This window comes from Scatophagus argus, chromosome 23 (assembly GCF_020382885.2).
Source record: "Scatophagus argus isolate fScaArg1 chromosome 23, fScaArg1.pri, whole genome shotgun sequence".
In the NCBI taxonomy this organism is placed as follows: domain Eukaryota; kingdom Metazoa; phylum Chordata; class Actinopteri; family Scatophagidae; genus Scatophagus; species Scatophagus argus.
In genome coordinates this window covers 863,063-880,843 of record NC_058515.1, presented here as the reverse complement: position 1 = coordinate 880,843, position 17,781 = coordinate 863,063, and the positions used below count along the sequence as shown (strand labels likewise).

The window sequence follows — 17,781 nt, the reverse complement described above, 5'->3', positions numbered from 1 at the left end:
TGTTACTACCATTGTTATCATAATCACCATAGTACCTTCTGTATACTTCATCATTATCATTATCTACAGTTCCAACACTTCTGGCATTGTGATAATGGTATTATCACTGCTGCTACGCATCTCTGTGTGCTCCTTCTTTTAGAGCTGGGGTCTGCTCCGAGGTTTCTGCCTTCTAAAAGGCAGTTTTTCCTCGCCACTGTCGCCAAATGCTTGCTCAAGGGGGAATTTTGGGTTCTCTGTATTACCAAATTTAATTAAAGAGTTTGGTCTAGACCTGCTCTAATTGGAAAGTATCACGAGATAACTTTTGTTGTGAATTGGCGCTATATACATAAACTGAATTGAATTGAATTGAAATATAGTGGAGTAAGTAGAATAAAATGGAAATACCTAAGTACAGTACATTTCTCAAAATTATACTTAAATACATATACTTGAATCATTGTTCTTGTTTACTTTCCACCACTTGGACAATTAAAGTATTAAAAATGACATGATTAAAAGGTGAAGAAATAAACTATGTTGTGACTGGATTTCACCTCATTTAGCAGAATACTTTCAGCTCAGTATCACTGTCTTCCATTAACATAATACTGAATATATATTTTCGTCTGTGAATTTCATTGTCTTTCTTCTCACTTCATGTGTGATGCTAAGGATTAGACATTTGCATTTGTTCTGTCATGTAACACTCCATATTCTCTGATATCTGTCCACCAGGAAAAATACTGTGTGCAGAGTGTTCTCTACAAGTCCTCCTCCTCTTCCTCACTGCTGCTGGACTCTCCAAACAGGTCTCTGTCTTCAGAGGCTTGAGTTGGTGAGCTCACAGTCCTGGATGTTGACTTAATGCTGATGAGGGCAGGGCTGTGACTGAGACCAAGAAGGACACAAATCTTGTGTCCATGAAGCAACCTCATACAGCTGACATGTGCGTCCAGAGAGAGCACAGACAGGATGCTGCACGTCTCCAGGTCCCACAGGCTCAACTGTCCTAGATTGTTATTGCAAGATAAAAGGTTGTATGAACACATTTTTGCTGTGTATGATATGACAGTCAAAACAAACAATGTGCAGAGTGTTATTCTTGGGCAGATTTTTGGTTAACTAATTTTTGGGGGTTATGCGTTTTAATTTTAGTTATGAGTGGTTTGGCAACACCTGTGGTTGCTGGTGATAACAGCAAGTGGGATTTAATACAGATCCCAAAAACATCACATGCATATATATTAACATTATTATGAATGTGTTGGTACGTGTTTTTTAAAATTTTACTTATTAATTTTCAGACGTACAAAACTGAAAAACAGAACATCAAGGTAGTTCACAATCCCAACCGCAAAGCAGACAAGGAGAAAAAAAAGAAAGAAAGAAAGAAAAGGAAACTCTGTTACAGGAATTTCTATAGCCATCTGCGAGTGTGAACACATTAGAGTTAAATAATTACAACGGAATAAATATTAAGATACGAGCAAGACATTGAGGTGTCATGAGGGTTCTCTCTGCAGAGTGATGTGATCAAAAAATGGTTGCAATATCTGATGGACTCTATTTGATTTCCCTGATACCTCAAATCAAATTTTCTCCATATATTAAGTATTAGAGAACTCTGTGAGCCAGGCTTCCAAACTTGGAGGTATATCTTTGTTCCAGACTTTAAGAATGATTTTCTTAGCAATGACCACTTCATACTGGATTGACAAAACCTTCCAGTGGCTTAGAGTCCTAAGTTGTTGAGACCAGCCAAGAACGTCTGTCTCCCGGTTAGGAGGGAGTTCATGTCCATAAACCTCAATCTAGAAATGGAAAACCTCACACGACAAATTTGAGACGTTTACTCTAGCATAGTTCCTCACTTGTAAATACTTGAAAAAATGAGATGGTTTAAGGTTGTATGGTCTTAAATCTGTCTTTAAGTTGATCAAATGCGGTAAAGACATTGTCAATATACAAGTCTTTAACAGTAACTGGGCCTTTCCCTTTCCAGATGGAGAAAACAGGCTCTACTGGGGGCAGTCGTGAATCAGCGGTTAGGGTATCGGACCTGTAACTGGTGGGTCGCTGGTTCGATTCCCCGTACCGGTGTCCATGGCTGAGATACCCTTGAGCAAGGTACCTAACCCCCACTGCTCCCCGGGCGCTGCACGCGGTCGCCCACTGCCCTGGGTTTGTTGTGTGTGTGCACGTCACTTGGGTGGGTTAAATGCAGAGCACGAATTTCGTTGGAGTGAGTTCCCTCCAATGACAAAATATGTCACTTTCTTCTTCTTCTTCTTCTTCTACTTGAGAAGGATGAAATGTATGATTATAAAGAATGTGGGCAAAAACAGAAATGTTTGTTAATTTAAATGTTTTTTTAATTTCATACCACAACTTTTGCACTGTTCTGCAGGATAAACCTCTTGTCAATATATGTGCTTGTGCTTTAGCTGCCCAATAATAATGTTGGAATAGATGGAGCCCAAGTCCACCCAGTTCTTTCGACTTGCAAAGATGTTTCTTATTGATACGATGTATTTTATATCCCCAAATGAAAGGCATAAATAATTGAGTCCTGCGTTTTAAAAAACACTTTAGGTAGGAAAATGAGTATATTCTGAAATACATACAAAAATATGGGTAAGGTCACCATTTTTACAGCATTAATTCAACCAGTAATTGACATGGAGAGCATTTGCCAAAAACAACTTTAAACTGATCAATCAGAGCCTTATAGTTCAGTGTATAAATCAGATTGTTTAGAGACTGTAGTTCCAAGACACTTAATGTTGGTAGTCACTTTTACCGGTAGATTCCTGAGAAAGTTGGAGTATAAATCTTCACTTAGAGGCATAAATTCACATTTTTGTTATATATATATATTATATACATATATATATATGTATATAATATATATTATATATATATATTGTTTATAGTATATCCTGATACCTTTCCAAAATTTTTAATGAGGTCCAATAATGGTCGGATGGATTTTTCAGGCTGCGACAGAAACAAAATTACATCATCAGCATACAATGCTATGTAATGATCTATTTTGCCTAGATGTATAGGGACAAGTTTTGGGTTATGTCTGATGCTTACTGCAGGGGGCTAAATACACAGAACAAATAACAGAGGGCTCAGAGGGCAACCCCGATGTATACCACGGTACAGATTGAAAGGGTGAGATCTGTCTGAGTTAGTAAGTACTGATGCAGTCGGGTGCGCATAAAGTATTTCTACCCATGAACTAAAATTTTCACCCAGGCCATATTCTCTGATGGTTAATAGCATATACTTCCAATCCACCTGGTCAAATGCCTTGTGTGCATCAAGCGTAAGCACTGCAGATTCTGACTAAGATTCTTTTTTTGTTGTTGTAAACAATGTTTAGTAATTTATGGACATTACAAAAGGAGAATCTACTGGGAATAATCCTCACCTGGTCTGGGTGTATTAATGTTGATATATGTTTATATGTTTATTTGCACTTTGATATCACTGCCAAGAAAAGCGATGGGCCAATAGGATGATGAATTAGTCTGATCTTTATCTTTTATCAAAATTAGAGAAATGTTTGCAGTATATAATGAAGCTGGTAATATTTAAAATACTTATTCAATGAACATTCTCAGCAACAGAGGGGCCACATCATCAATGAATGTTTTGTCAAAATCAATGCCAAGGCCATCAGGACCAGGCATCTTTCTGCTTGGAAATTCCTTAATGGCAGTGATGACCTATTGCAATGTAATTTCAGTGTTAAGTTCCTTTTGCGCATTGCGAATATCTATTCTAAGAAGCCGGAAGGAGATCAAGAATTGAAGAACATCTCTCTCTTCACACTCTTCTGCCGCAGAACTTTGAGGTTTATATAAATTTTCGTCATAATCCCTGAAGCACTCATTTAGTTCAACAGCATCTGTTAGTTCATACGATTTTTAATTTTATGAATAGCTCTGCTAGCTTGTGCACCTTGTAACTGCCGTGAGAGCAGAGGGACAGGTTTATCCCCCAATTCAAACTGTTTGTGTCTCGTTTTCAACAGCAAAGTATTAATTTGCTGAGAGAGAATACTGTTATATTCATGGTTTAAGTTAATCTCCTTCAATAAAGATGAGGATGGAGCCTCTTGATACTGTTTTTCAAGCAGAGCAAGCTTCAGATCTATATCTGATAACCTTTGTTTCCTGTTTTTTTGTGCAGCCTCATAGGATAAGACAAAACCTCTTATTACGACCTTGAAAGTTTCCCACAAAGTTGAGTCTGAGACATATTCAGTATCATTAAAAACTAAATAGTCCTTAATCGAGAGTGAGCAGTTCTCAAAGAATATTTTATCATTGAGAAGACTTTAATTAAATCGCCAATTATAGTGGGGTTTTCTCCATCCAAAATCCATACTTATAGTAACAAGGCTGTGGTCTGAGATTAAGATATTATGATATTTAGATGATCTGGTAATTGCCATTAGCTTAGAGTCAATTAAAAAGTAGTCAGTCCATGTGTATGTGCTATGGACTTATGAGAAGAAAGAGTATTCTTTCTCCTTGGGACTCTGAATCTTCCAGACATCAACTAGACTGAGTATCTTTATTAGATTATTTAACACGATTGTGCAGTCTGGAGGATTAACCAGACGTGATGAAGACCTGTCCAAAAACGTATCCCAAAGACCATTGAAATCACCACCTGCACTCAAGTTAGTTATTGCTAGGTCAGGTATTAGTCGGAAAACACTACGAAAGAACCCAGGATTATCGAAATTCAGTGCATGTAGATTAAGGAGGATAACATGAATAGTCAAAATACTGCCAGTCACAATTATGAAATGACCATTTGCATCTGTTTTAGTTGAAATATGTTGAAAAGGAATATTCTTTTAAGTTAAAATTGCCACATCACACACTTTGGTTGAAAAAGTTGACTGAAAGATTTGTCCTATCCAACTACACCTAAGTTTGCATAAGTTTGTTAAGAGCAAATAATGTATTTGTAACATTTTAGCCGATCATAGCGACAAGAACACAGAGTGATAAACAGCTAACATTATGGCAACATACCTGCGAATAGACTGTAAATATTATAATTATTGCAGAAACGTGAGGGTGGCACGGTGGTGCAGTGGTTAGCACTGTCGCCTCATAGCAAGAGGGTTCCAGGTTCGAATCTCGGTCTGGGCCCTTCTATGTGGAGTTTGCATGTTCTCCCTGTGCCTGCGTAGGTTTTCTCCGGGTACTCCGGCTTCCTCCCACAATACCAAAAACATGCACATTAGGTTAATTGGCTACTCTAAATTGCCCCTAGGTGTGAGTGTGAGGGTGTATGGTTGTTTGTCTTTGTGTGTTGGCCCTGCGATTGACTGGCGACCAGTCCCGGGTGAACCCCGCCTCTCGCCCGTAGTCAGCTGGGATAGGCTCCAGCTCCCCCGCGACCCTGACGGATAAGCGGTATAGAAAATGGATGGATGCATCGGTCCTCCAAAAGGGCGTAAATTGCCCAGGTCTGATCTAAAATTGTAAATGTGAATCATCTGCAGGGAATCTAAATTTAAGTATATAAAATCTCAAATAGCACATAAATGGGTGGTTGGCAGCATCATTAAATTAGGATAGCCCACATGTCAGCCTGAGATTGCACTGATTACACCTGCTTGATCACAGCATTCTGTAATATGCCACCTTAATATCAGGACTACTGTTAGCACTAGATCGTGAAATCAAACACACCTCAGTCATATGACCGAAGCCCTCATAAATCTTTCAATTCCCTTACAGGGACTTTCAGTTGTGTTTCCAACCTGACAGCAGAATGGCTTTGGTTCCTCCCTCTGTCATGTGCAGCTTACTGGAGACTTCTATCTTCAGGTTCCCATAGCCACAGATGCTCCTACATTTTCTCTTGAAAGGATCCCACACTTTCAGCCTGTCAGAGCGAACATGGACATACTTATTAAGAATGAGAATCCACATCCAAACATTTAAAACTGACTAGAGAGTTTTCCACTGAGTAACTGTAACTCCCAGCCAACCACAGTGTGCAAGGTGTAAGGTCAGACTACAGGCTAAAAATGTAGCCTGTCTGTCTCTCATCAGCTCTCTGTGTCATGGATCTATAGCGAGCTGCAGGTCAGTGTGTCTGTTTGACGTGCACTTCTTCCGAATTCACACAAAATCCAGCAAGGTGGCTCCTTCCTGCAGGGTTGTGCAGAGGTGTGTGTTTATTCATGCTTTAGATCACTGCTGTGAAACAATCAGAAAAGAACTTTTTGGTTCTCTGATTCACTGCTTCGCTGTCACTACCTCCCTCTCTTTATTCACTGTCTAGCTCACTCAACCATCTCTGCTCTCTCAAGCCAGGGAGAAAGGACCTACTTGTTCTGAGAAAGTAGAAAATAATTTGTGTATACAGTCCAAAATTGACCCTTCCACCAAGTTCCATGAAAATCGAGCCAGTTGTTTTTCCATAATCCTGCTGACAACAGACAAACAAACTTGACCTCTGTGATGGGGGCAATTAATGTTTTTTCAGTAAATTCACTAACCATCTCCCAAAGAAAAATAAACAGCCAAGGTCCTCCTTTTATTTTAGCCTTTTCGGGAGCCTTCATCTGAATCTCACAGTCCACAGAGTGGAGTTTGCTTACTTGACCTGAAGATAGGTCAGTTTGTCATCATACAGCTTGTGAGATGCAGTCAAAAGTTCCAGAGTAACTAAGTAAGTAAGTAGTAAGTGGACCTTGAGTTAACATTGCTTCTACTTTTTTGAAATACTGTTTCCATGTTCAAGAATGAACTTTAATGCTAAAAACATTTTGCTGTTCAGATATTTTAGCTTTGTAAGGAACACAGCAGCATCACACTGTGCTCCCCCTGAAGCAGCTGTGAACGCATATCAGCTTGTTGTGAGGAATTCATTATCTGAGTAAATGTTGCTGTTGAGCACAGTGTCACTCTGAAGAACTGAAGTAGGATACAAAGTGGAGCTGGAGGTTCCCCTGATATACTAAAGTGCTTTGAAGAAGAACTCCAGACAGAGCATCTTAGGTACAGTGCAGAGTTATTGTGGTGCGGCAGGGGGCTGAATGTTATACTTCACATTATGCTTCCAAAATAACAGAGGTGAAAATACAGCCACTCTTTCAATTTGAATGAAGAGCTGCTAGATCACTGGTTGTAAAGATACTTAAAACTTTTGGAATTGGGCACAAGCTCCATCTCTGTGGCTACAACAACAAACACCCTTAAAATAAATATGAATTACGGTAGATCAGATGATATTGGAGCCTGATGTGCATGAGATTAGATGTATGACTGCGTTTAGCTGAAGGAAGCTGGAGACCATCAAGCCATGATGGTGGCAAGGCATCATTGCCGGGAAGATTGACACAGTTAGGGACTAGACAAAACATATGACTGGGTATAACAATGATAGAACACAGTGGTGAAGTGAGAGATAACATGGCTGTGTCACTTCAGAAAGCTGCATACCTGTTGCTTCCTGTGACGCCAAACACAACTTTCTCTGCACTATCTGAGATAGCTACACAGCAAACCCCAGACTCATTCTTCAATCTTCTCCTCACCTAAAATTTTTTTTAGAAAATATAACATGAGATCAATATCAAATCTCAAATTATCCACAAGGCAAGGCTTATTTTTGGTCATCGGGGAGCTGTCAAGTACAAAGAGTTCACTGAGAGTGGAACATTACGAGCACAGTTCAAGTTCAAACAAAATGGGACCAACAACCCACCTTCCCTTTGTGCAAGTCCCACAGGGTGATGCACGGGGTCCTCTCGTCTTGGTTGTAGTTGGTCAGCACCAGGTAGGTGCCAGCGTAGGTAAGAGCTGCGGTGTGGAGGCTTAGCTGTGATGTTTTATCCTCCAAGGTGTAGAGGTGCTCATATGAAACCATGCTGAAAACATTGAGGTGGTGAGCAAAATAGGAGCACACCACCATCTACAAAATAAAAGGAGCGGAATGGAGACGTAAATAACACAGTAACTATTGACTATGTAAAAAAAAAATTAACATAATAAAGCCATCCATCCATCCATCCATCAATTTTCTATATCGCTTTATCAATGCAGGATTGCAGAGGGGCTGGAGCCCATCACCGATGACTACGGGCGAGGGGCGGGGTTCACCCTGGACTGGTCGCCAGTCAATCACAGGACTTACACAGAAAGACAGACAACCACACACGCACACACACACTCGCACTAAGGGGCAATGTGGAGCAGCCAGTTAACCTAATGTGCATGTTTTTGGGATTGTGGGAGAAAACCCATGCAGGTACAGGGAGAACATGCAAACTCCACACAGAAGGGCCCAGACTGGGACTCGATCCCGGAACCCTCTTGCTGTGAGGTGACAGTGCAAACCAGTTCCATAACAAAGCCAATAATCTCAGAACATTCATGTACTCTGACTGTGCATTGCTCTTTGCTGTGTACCTGTTCATCTCCACTGAGGAGGTACCCTTCGATACAGTTGTACTTCTCTCTGTCCAGCCTCCTGCTCCCCTCTTCCTCCCTCTGTGCCTCTCTCTTCAGCCTCCTCTTCTTTGCACACTGGCTCTCTGTCCGAATGTCCCATGGCATCACTATGGCAGGGGAGAGAAATAACGGGCTCTGATACGATCTATGGAGACCTGTGCTATCAGCTAACAGATGTTACTGAAGGCTGATTCGCCAAGAAGTTTTGATGACAGCAAAGCATCATTTATTTAGCTTTTTGATTACAAAAATGGTTGATAATTCTCATAGCTTCACAGCTTCAAAATCACCAAGAGAAATATCTATGATGAATGTCTGTGTGTGCTTGCTGCTGTTATGTTTTTTAAGCAACTGTAAGGCTTTGCAAATGTTTATCTGCATTTTTCTGGGGTGGGAAACAAACATGTGTTAAGCGTTCTATTATCCAGTGACACAAATGAGAGCAAGGTGTTTTAGTCACTAATGTTAAACAATGGTTCTGACCATTTATTCTGACATCAAACATACTGTAGTACTGTATAATGTATATTGTACTGTATATGCATATTATATTATCATCTTAATGTTGTTAAAGAGTTTGATTTTTCCATCATCACGGAGAAGATGAAGACAAGAATGTCTGTTTCCGGTGGGAGGATCAGGCAGCTCACATGTTGTCTCTCTGCGTGGTGTCACGTCAGCCTGCAGGTGTCGGGTAGTGCTGCTGCACACAGGTGACTCTGTGTGGGATGGTTTGATCTTGTGTTTAACAGAGCCAGAGTCCAGATCCCAAAGGATCAGATGATGTCTGTAACGACAGAGACTTAACTGGGCTTCTGCTGAAATGGGTGTTTGAAGGTATACACCTTTGATATGTTAATTTTTTACATTTTCTTTCAACTCTTCAGTGTGACTGAGACTTTCCATGCTGGCTGTATTTCACAGATTGACACTCACCTGGTCTCTGATAGGCCCAGAAGAGTCCGGCCATCCTCCAGGAGACGGTACTCATGCTGAGGACAGGGAATAACTGTGATCCTCGTCTGTCTCACATAGCTCCGCTTAATCAAATCATACACCAGAAGAGTCTGGGAGGTCAGACATGACTTGTCAGTGCTAGTATGGTACAGGAGGTGTGGTTAGCTCACTAACTCACATCCCACTGAACACACATGCTCAAAATGAACAGATGAATATAAAAAATTAAAACAAAGAGAGACTGACCTGGAATCCATATGAGGTGGTGTTATATGTGCCTCTGTCTGTAAGAATGTAAAGTTTGAAGTCATGGGCGAGCACCACATCAGTGCTGCTGTAGAGGCCATGCACCACTCTGACTGGTCGGCAGACAAAACGCCGTCTGGTCAAGTTCCACACATACACTGTCCCAGCTTTGAAGGAGCGACACACAGCATACCTGCCAGCAGAGGGAGCCAGACTCCAGTGAAGAAGTCCTATCTGGTCATCTTAAAGATAAACTAGAATTTTCCCCGTGTGGTTGCATGCCTTTGTGCAGCAGTCAAGTTGTAGTTTACATCCATGTCTGTTCAGACTTGTATGATATTATGTAGTGAAGACTTTGAATAAGTTTAATAAAAAGTAATAAATGTGTTTATGTCAAAATGGAAGTCACTACATTGAAATGCATGATTTCAGTGAATAATTTCCAGTGAGAAATCACACTGCGTACACTTAAAGACTATTTTTGCTGTACAGAGTACAGTACAGAGGACTGATCGCGAGCTTCATCACATGGTACAACAACATTCACCGGAAGCTCATGGTGGACTACTGCTGTGTGTCCTTTAGTGGGTAAGTTCATTGAGAGAAACAAAACAAGTTAAATTCTTTGCATGTGTTCACATGTTCAGCCAATAAAGTTAATTCTGAGAGATCACCAGGAGGCTACATATTCTACAGTGTGGATGCGTCACACACACGTTCAAACTAGCAGCACAGAAAATCAGCACAGTTTCAAGGTGGACACCCAACATTAGAGCCTCCAGTTCAGTATCTGAGCAAATATGAAACATAGCACCATAGAGCACCAATCAGTTAATCTGTCCAAGTGGACTTCCATCCATCCGTCCATTTTCTATACCACTTCTACCACCACAAAGAATATGTGGGTAATTCCTGCTATGCTTGAGCCACTGTACCGAAATTTCGTTTGTGATGAAAATCCAAATGACAAATAAAGAAAGTCTCTAAGTCTCTCACTTATCCGTCAGGACCGCGGGGGGGCTGGAACGTATCCCAGCTGACTACGGGTGAGAGGCGGGGTTCACCCTGGACTGGTCGCCAGTCAATCGCAGGGCCAACACACAAAGACAGACAACCACACACTCTCACACTCACACCTAGGGACAATATAGAGTACGCAATTAACATAATGTGCATGTTTTTGGTATTGTGGGAGGAAGCCGGAGTACCCGGAGAAAACCCACGCAGGCACAGGGAGAACATGCAAACTCCACATAGAAGGGCCCAGACCGGGATTCGGAACCCTGGAACCCTCTTGCTATGAAGCGGTAGTGCTAACCACTGCACCACCGTGCCGCCCCCAAGTGGACTTTTGTGCCAAATATGAAGAAATTCCCTCAAGGCAAGACATGTTCACAAAAATGGGATGGACACACAGACAACCCAAAAAGACGCACTAACACTGAGGTATAGAAATGAATCATATTGTTTTACAACCACCATAAAATAAGTGAGTATATTTTGTCATGTCCAAAATATCAGCAGGACCAAGTGTATGTTGCTCAAAAATACATCACATATAGATGGAAGCCATCATCATCATAATGGACCAGAAGCATCATGAGATGAAAGCACAAAGCAATGCAAGGCAATGCGACATCTCAGCACCTACCGCAGGGTTTTCCCCATAGGGATGACCTCCTCTGTGCCGTCACTCCTCTGCTTATGGATGTTATAGGTAAGAGTCTGGTCATTGATCCTGGTGGTCAGATCCCACAGGCGAAGGTACTTCTCTCCATTGCAAATCCCCAGGCAGAAGCGCAGGTCAAAACACAGGCCTGAGGTGAAAGGAAGATGTCATAGCTGTTGAGGTAAAAACATACCAGCAGCATGGTACAACCCCCTCTGGCACATGAACTACATTTTGGACAGCCCTGGACTTGATCAACCAGCCATATTGTCCTAAACTCACACTCATTTGATTTGTCCTAAAGGAGACCTTTTCTGACAAAATGAGTTACCTAATGATATGCTAACGCTAAGCCATAGACGAGTTACAAATATAAGCAGTAAATTAGTTAGCCAGGCATGCAAAGGTTAACAGCTTACATTCAGAACTCGGCAGTATTTCAATTAAATGTATATAAAATACATATTTAATTACTTTTGAGTATTTAGTAATTTGTGTTTTCCCGGGGAGAAAAGACGAGATGAAATGTGTAACAAAATATTTTATTTGTATATTTAAATGGACATTCACCCATTCACGCAAACATTCATACACTGGTCACACTGGTGGCACTGCTTATCAGGAGTGATGATGAGCAGACCCCTGCAGGGGCCAGGCATCAAACTACCAACCCACTCATTGATGGACAACTGTCTCCTGAGCCACAGCTGCCCACTTTAATATAAATATTTATTATTACAATTAAAAATGTATTTAAAATACATATAAATTCAATGGGCGGCACGGTGGTGCAGTGGTTAGCACTGTCGCCTCATAGCAAGAGGGTTCCAGGTTTGAATCCCGGTCTGGGCCCTTCTATGTGGAGTTTGCATGTTCTCCCTGTGCCTGCGTGGGTTTTCTCCGGGTACTCCGGCTTCCTCCCACAATACCAAAAACATGCACATTAGGTTAATTGGCTACTCTAAATTGTCCCTAGGTGTGAGTGTGAGGGTGTGTGGTTGTCTGTCTTTGTGTGTTGGCCCTGTGATTGACTGGCGACCAGTCCAGGGTGAACCCCGCCTCTCGCCCGTAGTCAGCTGGGATAGGCTCCAGCTTCCCCGCGACCCTGACGGATAAGTGGTATAGAAAATGGATGGATGGATATAAATTCAATCAAAAGTGTTAACAAATCAATTTAATTTTTGAATTGTTGTGGACGATTGGACAATTGTAGCTGTGTTTTTCTCTCTCTCTCTCTCTCTCTCTCACACACAAACACACACACACACACACATTTACATACACAGCTACAATACATGTGATCCTATTTGTGCACCTTCTGAGGTACAAAGCTGCTTTCCTCAGTGGTTGGATGACTCACAGAAACCACCTAGCATGCTCTGATTTCACAGGTTGAACTGTATTTTAACTAAGAGGCATTTTTTCACAGTAGTATTTTGTGATTTATGTTAACACATATAAGGAAGGTATGGAAGTATTTGTTATTTGAAAGGGGATACTTTTTGATGTATTTGAATTCGACAACAATTCTTTTACACTTTTGTGTGTGTTTCTGCAAAGATAATAAAAAAGACATAACTTTCACTCTTTGAATAATGACTAGGCTATAGGCCTTATTGGTGCCCATTTTTGACAAATCCAAACCTCGCCTAGTCACTGTTGCCAAGCGATGACTGGACGGTTGCTGTTTCGCTATCCTTGAAAACACAAACTGTCAGAGCATGGTCATGCCACACTTTGAGCACCGCTGTAAACACAAACCTTTAGTCAGTATGGCAGGGATATGAGCGATGTGTTTGTGGTCCTCAGTTTCCAGGTTCCAGGTGACCAGGTCAGTGATGCCGGTACGAAGGGAGGCGCAAAAGGCCACAACGTGAGTTCCCGCCTGGTTAACAGTGACTTGGGAAATGCAGTCCTGGCTGCAGCCCAGTATAGACCGCAGGTAGAGGAAGGAGACAGCGCTGAAGAGTTCAATGTGAATGATTTCACTGCCCGTCTTGTATGGGTATCTGACACAGACAAAGTACAAAGTGACTGGTGAGAGGTGAATGGGTCACCACAGTGAGGTGTGATTGTTATGATGTATTGAAGTCCAGGGACATCTCAAGAGAGGTACCAAAGCCCAGCGGGATTTAGGCTTTGATTTAATAGCCTTTATTATTCCTAATCATCCCTATTGCAAAATGTATCACTGTCAGGGGTAGCATCTTAGCATTATGCCGCGGTGTGTTTGTGGTGTTGGTGTACCTGCAGAAGAGCAGGAGATAGTCTTGAGTCATCTCCACAGCTTGTATCGAGGCAGCACCGTGCTGAGCAGACAGGACAGACAGCACAGTGCCCCTTCTGGCACTGAATACTGCTGCCTCCCCACCACACCTCCAACACAGAGAAGAACAACTATCAAATGTCCCCTTTTCCAAATCACATAAGCATTGAACAGACTAGCACTTGATGGTACGCTGTTATGGCAGGCGGCATGATTTACACTTTGCCTGCCATAATAGTGCTATTATTTAGTTAATTTAATTCATCACATCGTTTTATGTTCAGTATACAGCTTATTAGTGGCCTGTTTACAGCCTCATACTTCTCTTTTTCGTCCAAGCATTCGATTTATTGATTTATGTAAAGATGTTCAAAGCGTTTCTATGAAACATGCTTTACCATGCATATAACCCTTTCACACTGACACACTGAGATGAATGAACTGTAATTGAGCTGATGCTCTGAAGCCTTCAATATCTTTACGATCCCTGACATCTTGTATTACCAGCAACAGTGACCTAGTTTGTTGTTTATTTGATACCTCCTTCTGTCAAGCTATGGCTTCTGTGCTAATTACTCTGAAAGCACCGATACAACTGCATTCTATGCAGTTTTAATTAGACAGTAACCAAATGAGGGCATTGTTTTTCCTTCTTGCATTTATCTCCTAGCCATCAGCATCAGGACCATTCATTTACGTGACAGAAGGCATGAAGGCATCACCGTTGTGCCACATTACACTGGCGAGGCCATCTTAATAATTCACAGCTGTTTTGAAACCCAGTGGTGAAATTTGTCTGGATACAATGGAGGCCTGATTTCACAGCTTGTTAACAAAGGGATATGTTATATTATTTAAGAACAAGGTCACTTGCAGTGACTCATGCATTGTGAATGTGATGCTGCCGAGGTCACCATCGTTTGGCATTCATAGTGACTTACCGCGATCTGAACTTTTATTTTACAGTTTTTCAGTTACAGTCTGAGTGACTCACTAACATTTCTTGAGACAGTGTCCTCTTACTGACACTATGATACAGGGGAGCGAATTTCTGAGTTGATAGAAAAGCTGATACAACTGGATTACCTACAACAATTCATGTGTCCATGTGGTGATGATTTTTTTCTGCCCTGTATTTTGCCTCTCAGGCCAGGCCAGTCCTGCCTCTCAGTCTGACTGGATGTTTCACGGAGCTTCAGTGCTTAAAGAAGTGCTGTAACTGACTCCAAAATTGATCTATGCTTGAATTAACTGATTTTGGGTGACGTTTTCAGAAGGCAAAATTAATTATAAGTAGCTATTTGCTAACAGCTAATTAAGGACTAAATGTACAGGCAAATTTCTACATGCTGAATATCATCATAAGGCACGTTCAGTATATTCAATATATCCCAAAAGACTCAGGTCTAAACTGATTGTGTCTGACCTGTAGGCAAAGAGGACGTAGTCTCTGACAGAGTTGCTGGACAGCAGAACGGAGTGGTCTTTGTGGATTGCCCCACGCTCGATGGAAATGTTAACACAGTGCAGCAGAGAGCAGGAGGAGGCCAGGTCAAAAACCTGAGAAAAACACATTAAGCTCAGACTCAGACAGAACAAGATCAAACACTGACTTATAATCTCCTTACAAGATCATTCAAACTGAGGTTTTAACCAAAACCTGCCTAATAACATATCCAGCTGACAGAGAGCTACATTATCATTCATTTGGAGTGATTTTTTTCACCCCGTTTTCACATTCACTTATATCTGAGAGAAATACGTGGCTCTTTAGCTGCTAAACACTCCACTGTGCTCACCAGCTGATCTCTAAGAGCGTTTGTCTGCTGTTTGTTGCTGAGCAGTTCGTGTACAACTCCAGGTGTCAGTACCTTGACTAGATTGCTTCCATCATGGAAGACCACCAGCAGCTGTCCTTCACAAGTCGTGGTGACTACGGGAACATCCACTGAATCATTCTCTGCATACACAACTTGCCCAGAATCAACTTCTCTCACCTGAAACACAGCCACAGGTGAAATATCTGTAGCTTTTATAGAATTTTTCAACAGGCTTTCCAGGTGTTTTAAACTCCTGGTGTTTTCTCTGTATTACAAAATTTACTTAAAGAGTTTGGTCTAGGCCTGCTCTAATTGGAAGGTGTAGTTTAGTGAGATAACTTTCGTTGTGAATTGGCTCTATATAAATAAACTGAATTGAAACTGATTTTTATACAATACAAACTTAATTTTTTCTTTCCCCAGGATGCTACTGTACATGTTCAATTTGTTTTGCTGTTTGAATCCTAAAAGCTAGAAAGATGTTTTTACAGTGTGGTTGTCATCACTACAGTTTGTATTAACATTGCAGTTACAAGCTTGAAACTATACTTCGTCCAACCTGTAGACTTTGTTCCATGCGGACTATAAGCATCCTATCATCCAGACCCAGGGTGATAAAATCTCCAACAATTCCCCCCACTGCATCCAGACTCCTGATGATCCGTCTCTGCTCCAGATCCCAAAACCTTAGGCTTCCATCGGATTCACCTGTGACAACCAAGGTTCCTCTCTGTCCCCCTCCCAGGGCAGTGACGTCAGTCAGGTGACCTGTTTAGTTATCACATCATCATTCAAATTGGTTATTTCATTATACAGTTTAAGAAAGCTGCTACGTGTACTCTTACATGGCCAATACAAATATTACAACATAAGTGCTGGGTCTATTCATCGTGTCATGGTAAACAAACTTCATTTCATTTCATACAGCCCAATATCACAAATAAATTTTCCTCAAGGGAATTTTGAATCTGTACAGGTATAGGAGGGTATGATATCATTTACGGTAACCTTGATTTGGGGAGGGAAACACTCCTTTTAAAGGGGTTTTGGAGGGGAGAAATGGAAGAAACCTGAGGAGGAGCAACAGAGGGGGGGTCCCACTTCCAGGAAGGACAGATATGCAGTAATGTTATGCCTACTGAAAAGAATAATATAACAAAGCTACAGTATGAACAATCAGGATAACAGCTACCTGCCAGCATGATGTGTTGGAGGCCTCTTGGGGGCAGCAAAAAGGTGGAGGAGGGCAGCAACACAGGCAGGGAGGACTGCTTACACTGAGCCAGGAGAGCATGGAGGTAGCTGAACTTCAACGGGTCACCTGGGTCAGACACACGGCTTAGAGATCAGCAAATATTCACATTATGCAGCACAATAAACTCACTAAAGGGCTGATTCGAAAACCTTTGGAGAAAAAAGTTGCCACCCAGTGGTTGATTATCTTTAGGCCTAACTGGATTATTTCATGTTCCTCAAAATACCAAAAATACATGATTTCATCATCTCCCTGGTGAGACTAGTAGATTCATTAACAGGGAGGATGAAGTGCTGAGTTTTATACTGGTGATCTTAAACTGTGACTAACTAGTGCTAGCATGTCACTGTGCTAGTGGTTAGCTTGCCTGTGGCACTCTGTTCAGAGAGCAGCATGCTGTGCTCTGCCTTGGTTGCAAAATGGAAACAAATGCACTTATTTCAACTGTGTATTTACATTTTGTTAAAAAAAACCAAAAAACTAAATGCTTCAATTTTAATCCTTCATCTAAAGAGTTGGTGTGAGACTGAGCTGAAATGGGAGCCTGTACAGAGCCGTGCACACAGCTGCATAGATTGAAATGTGAGATGTGAGCGTCTGGTAAAGCTTGGAAGCAAAACCAGTGACAAGGTAACCTAATGTTGCCACGGAGACCAGGTTATGCCAAAGCCACTAATGACATAATAACTAATAACATGTAATATATTTTTCATTGTCATCCACTTTGAAAGTAACTTTCCCAACACTGATACTGAAGGCAAAACACATTTAAATGCAGCTTCTGTTAAAGTATACCTTTAGCAACAGGACGGTCCTCAATAACCATTTGTCCCAATCGACCCATAAGTTGGGAAGCCAGCTGACAGGGGTCCTCCAGCAGCACTGCTCTGGACATCTGCAGAGCATCTGACAGCACTGTCACATCCACAGGTAAACTAAGAGAGGGATGCAGTCGAGAGACAGAATGCAGTATAATGCAGTAAATATCACCAGCTGGGTTTTAGTTCATGCCAAAAGCACACAACTTCTGTTCAGTCTGCATTTATTTAGAATGAAGAAAAAAACAAAAGAAGAGATCCAAAGAT

The 17,781-nt window shown here is 41.4% G+C and overlaps 1 protein-coding gene across 1 annotated transcript; it reads right to left on the bottom strand.

Moving 5' to 3' along the window:
• Positions 1–431: 431 nt before the first annotated feature.
• si:ch211-212k18.6 lies at positions 432–16,643 on the bottom strand. The gene is made up of 15 exons (XM_046381622.1): positions 16,634–16,643; positions 16,001–16,209; positions 15,493–15,618; positions 15,048–15,181; positions 13,603–13,731; positions 13,117–13,364; positions 11,338–11,503; positions 9,687–9,879; positions 9,420–9,550; positions 9,134–9,270; positions 8,442–8,590; positions 7,738–7,944; positions 7,473–7,567; positions 5,783–5,907; positions 432–994 (listed from the first exon to the last, which is right to left on the bottom strand). Exons 1-15 carry the CDS (start codon positions 16,641–16,643, stop codon positions 747–749), a joined length of 2,307 nt encoding a protein of 768 aa, XP_046237578.1. The 3' UTR covers positions 432–746.
• Positions 16,644–17,781: the final 1,138 nt, after the last annotated feature.

Excerpts from the sequence above, each read along its gene's own strand:
- si:ch211-212k18.6 (XM_046381622.1), bottom strand. Across the intron at positions 9,551-9,686 it reads CCACCTCATATGGATTCCAG|ACTCTTCTGGTGTATGATTT; the intron begins GTCAGTCTCTCT and ends CTGACCTCCCAG. Across the intron at positions 9,271-9,419 it reads CTGGGCCTATCAGAGACCAG|ACATCATCTGATCCTTTGGG; the intron begins GTGAGTGTCAAT and ends CTGTCGTTACAG.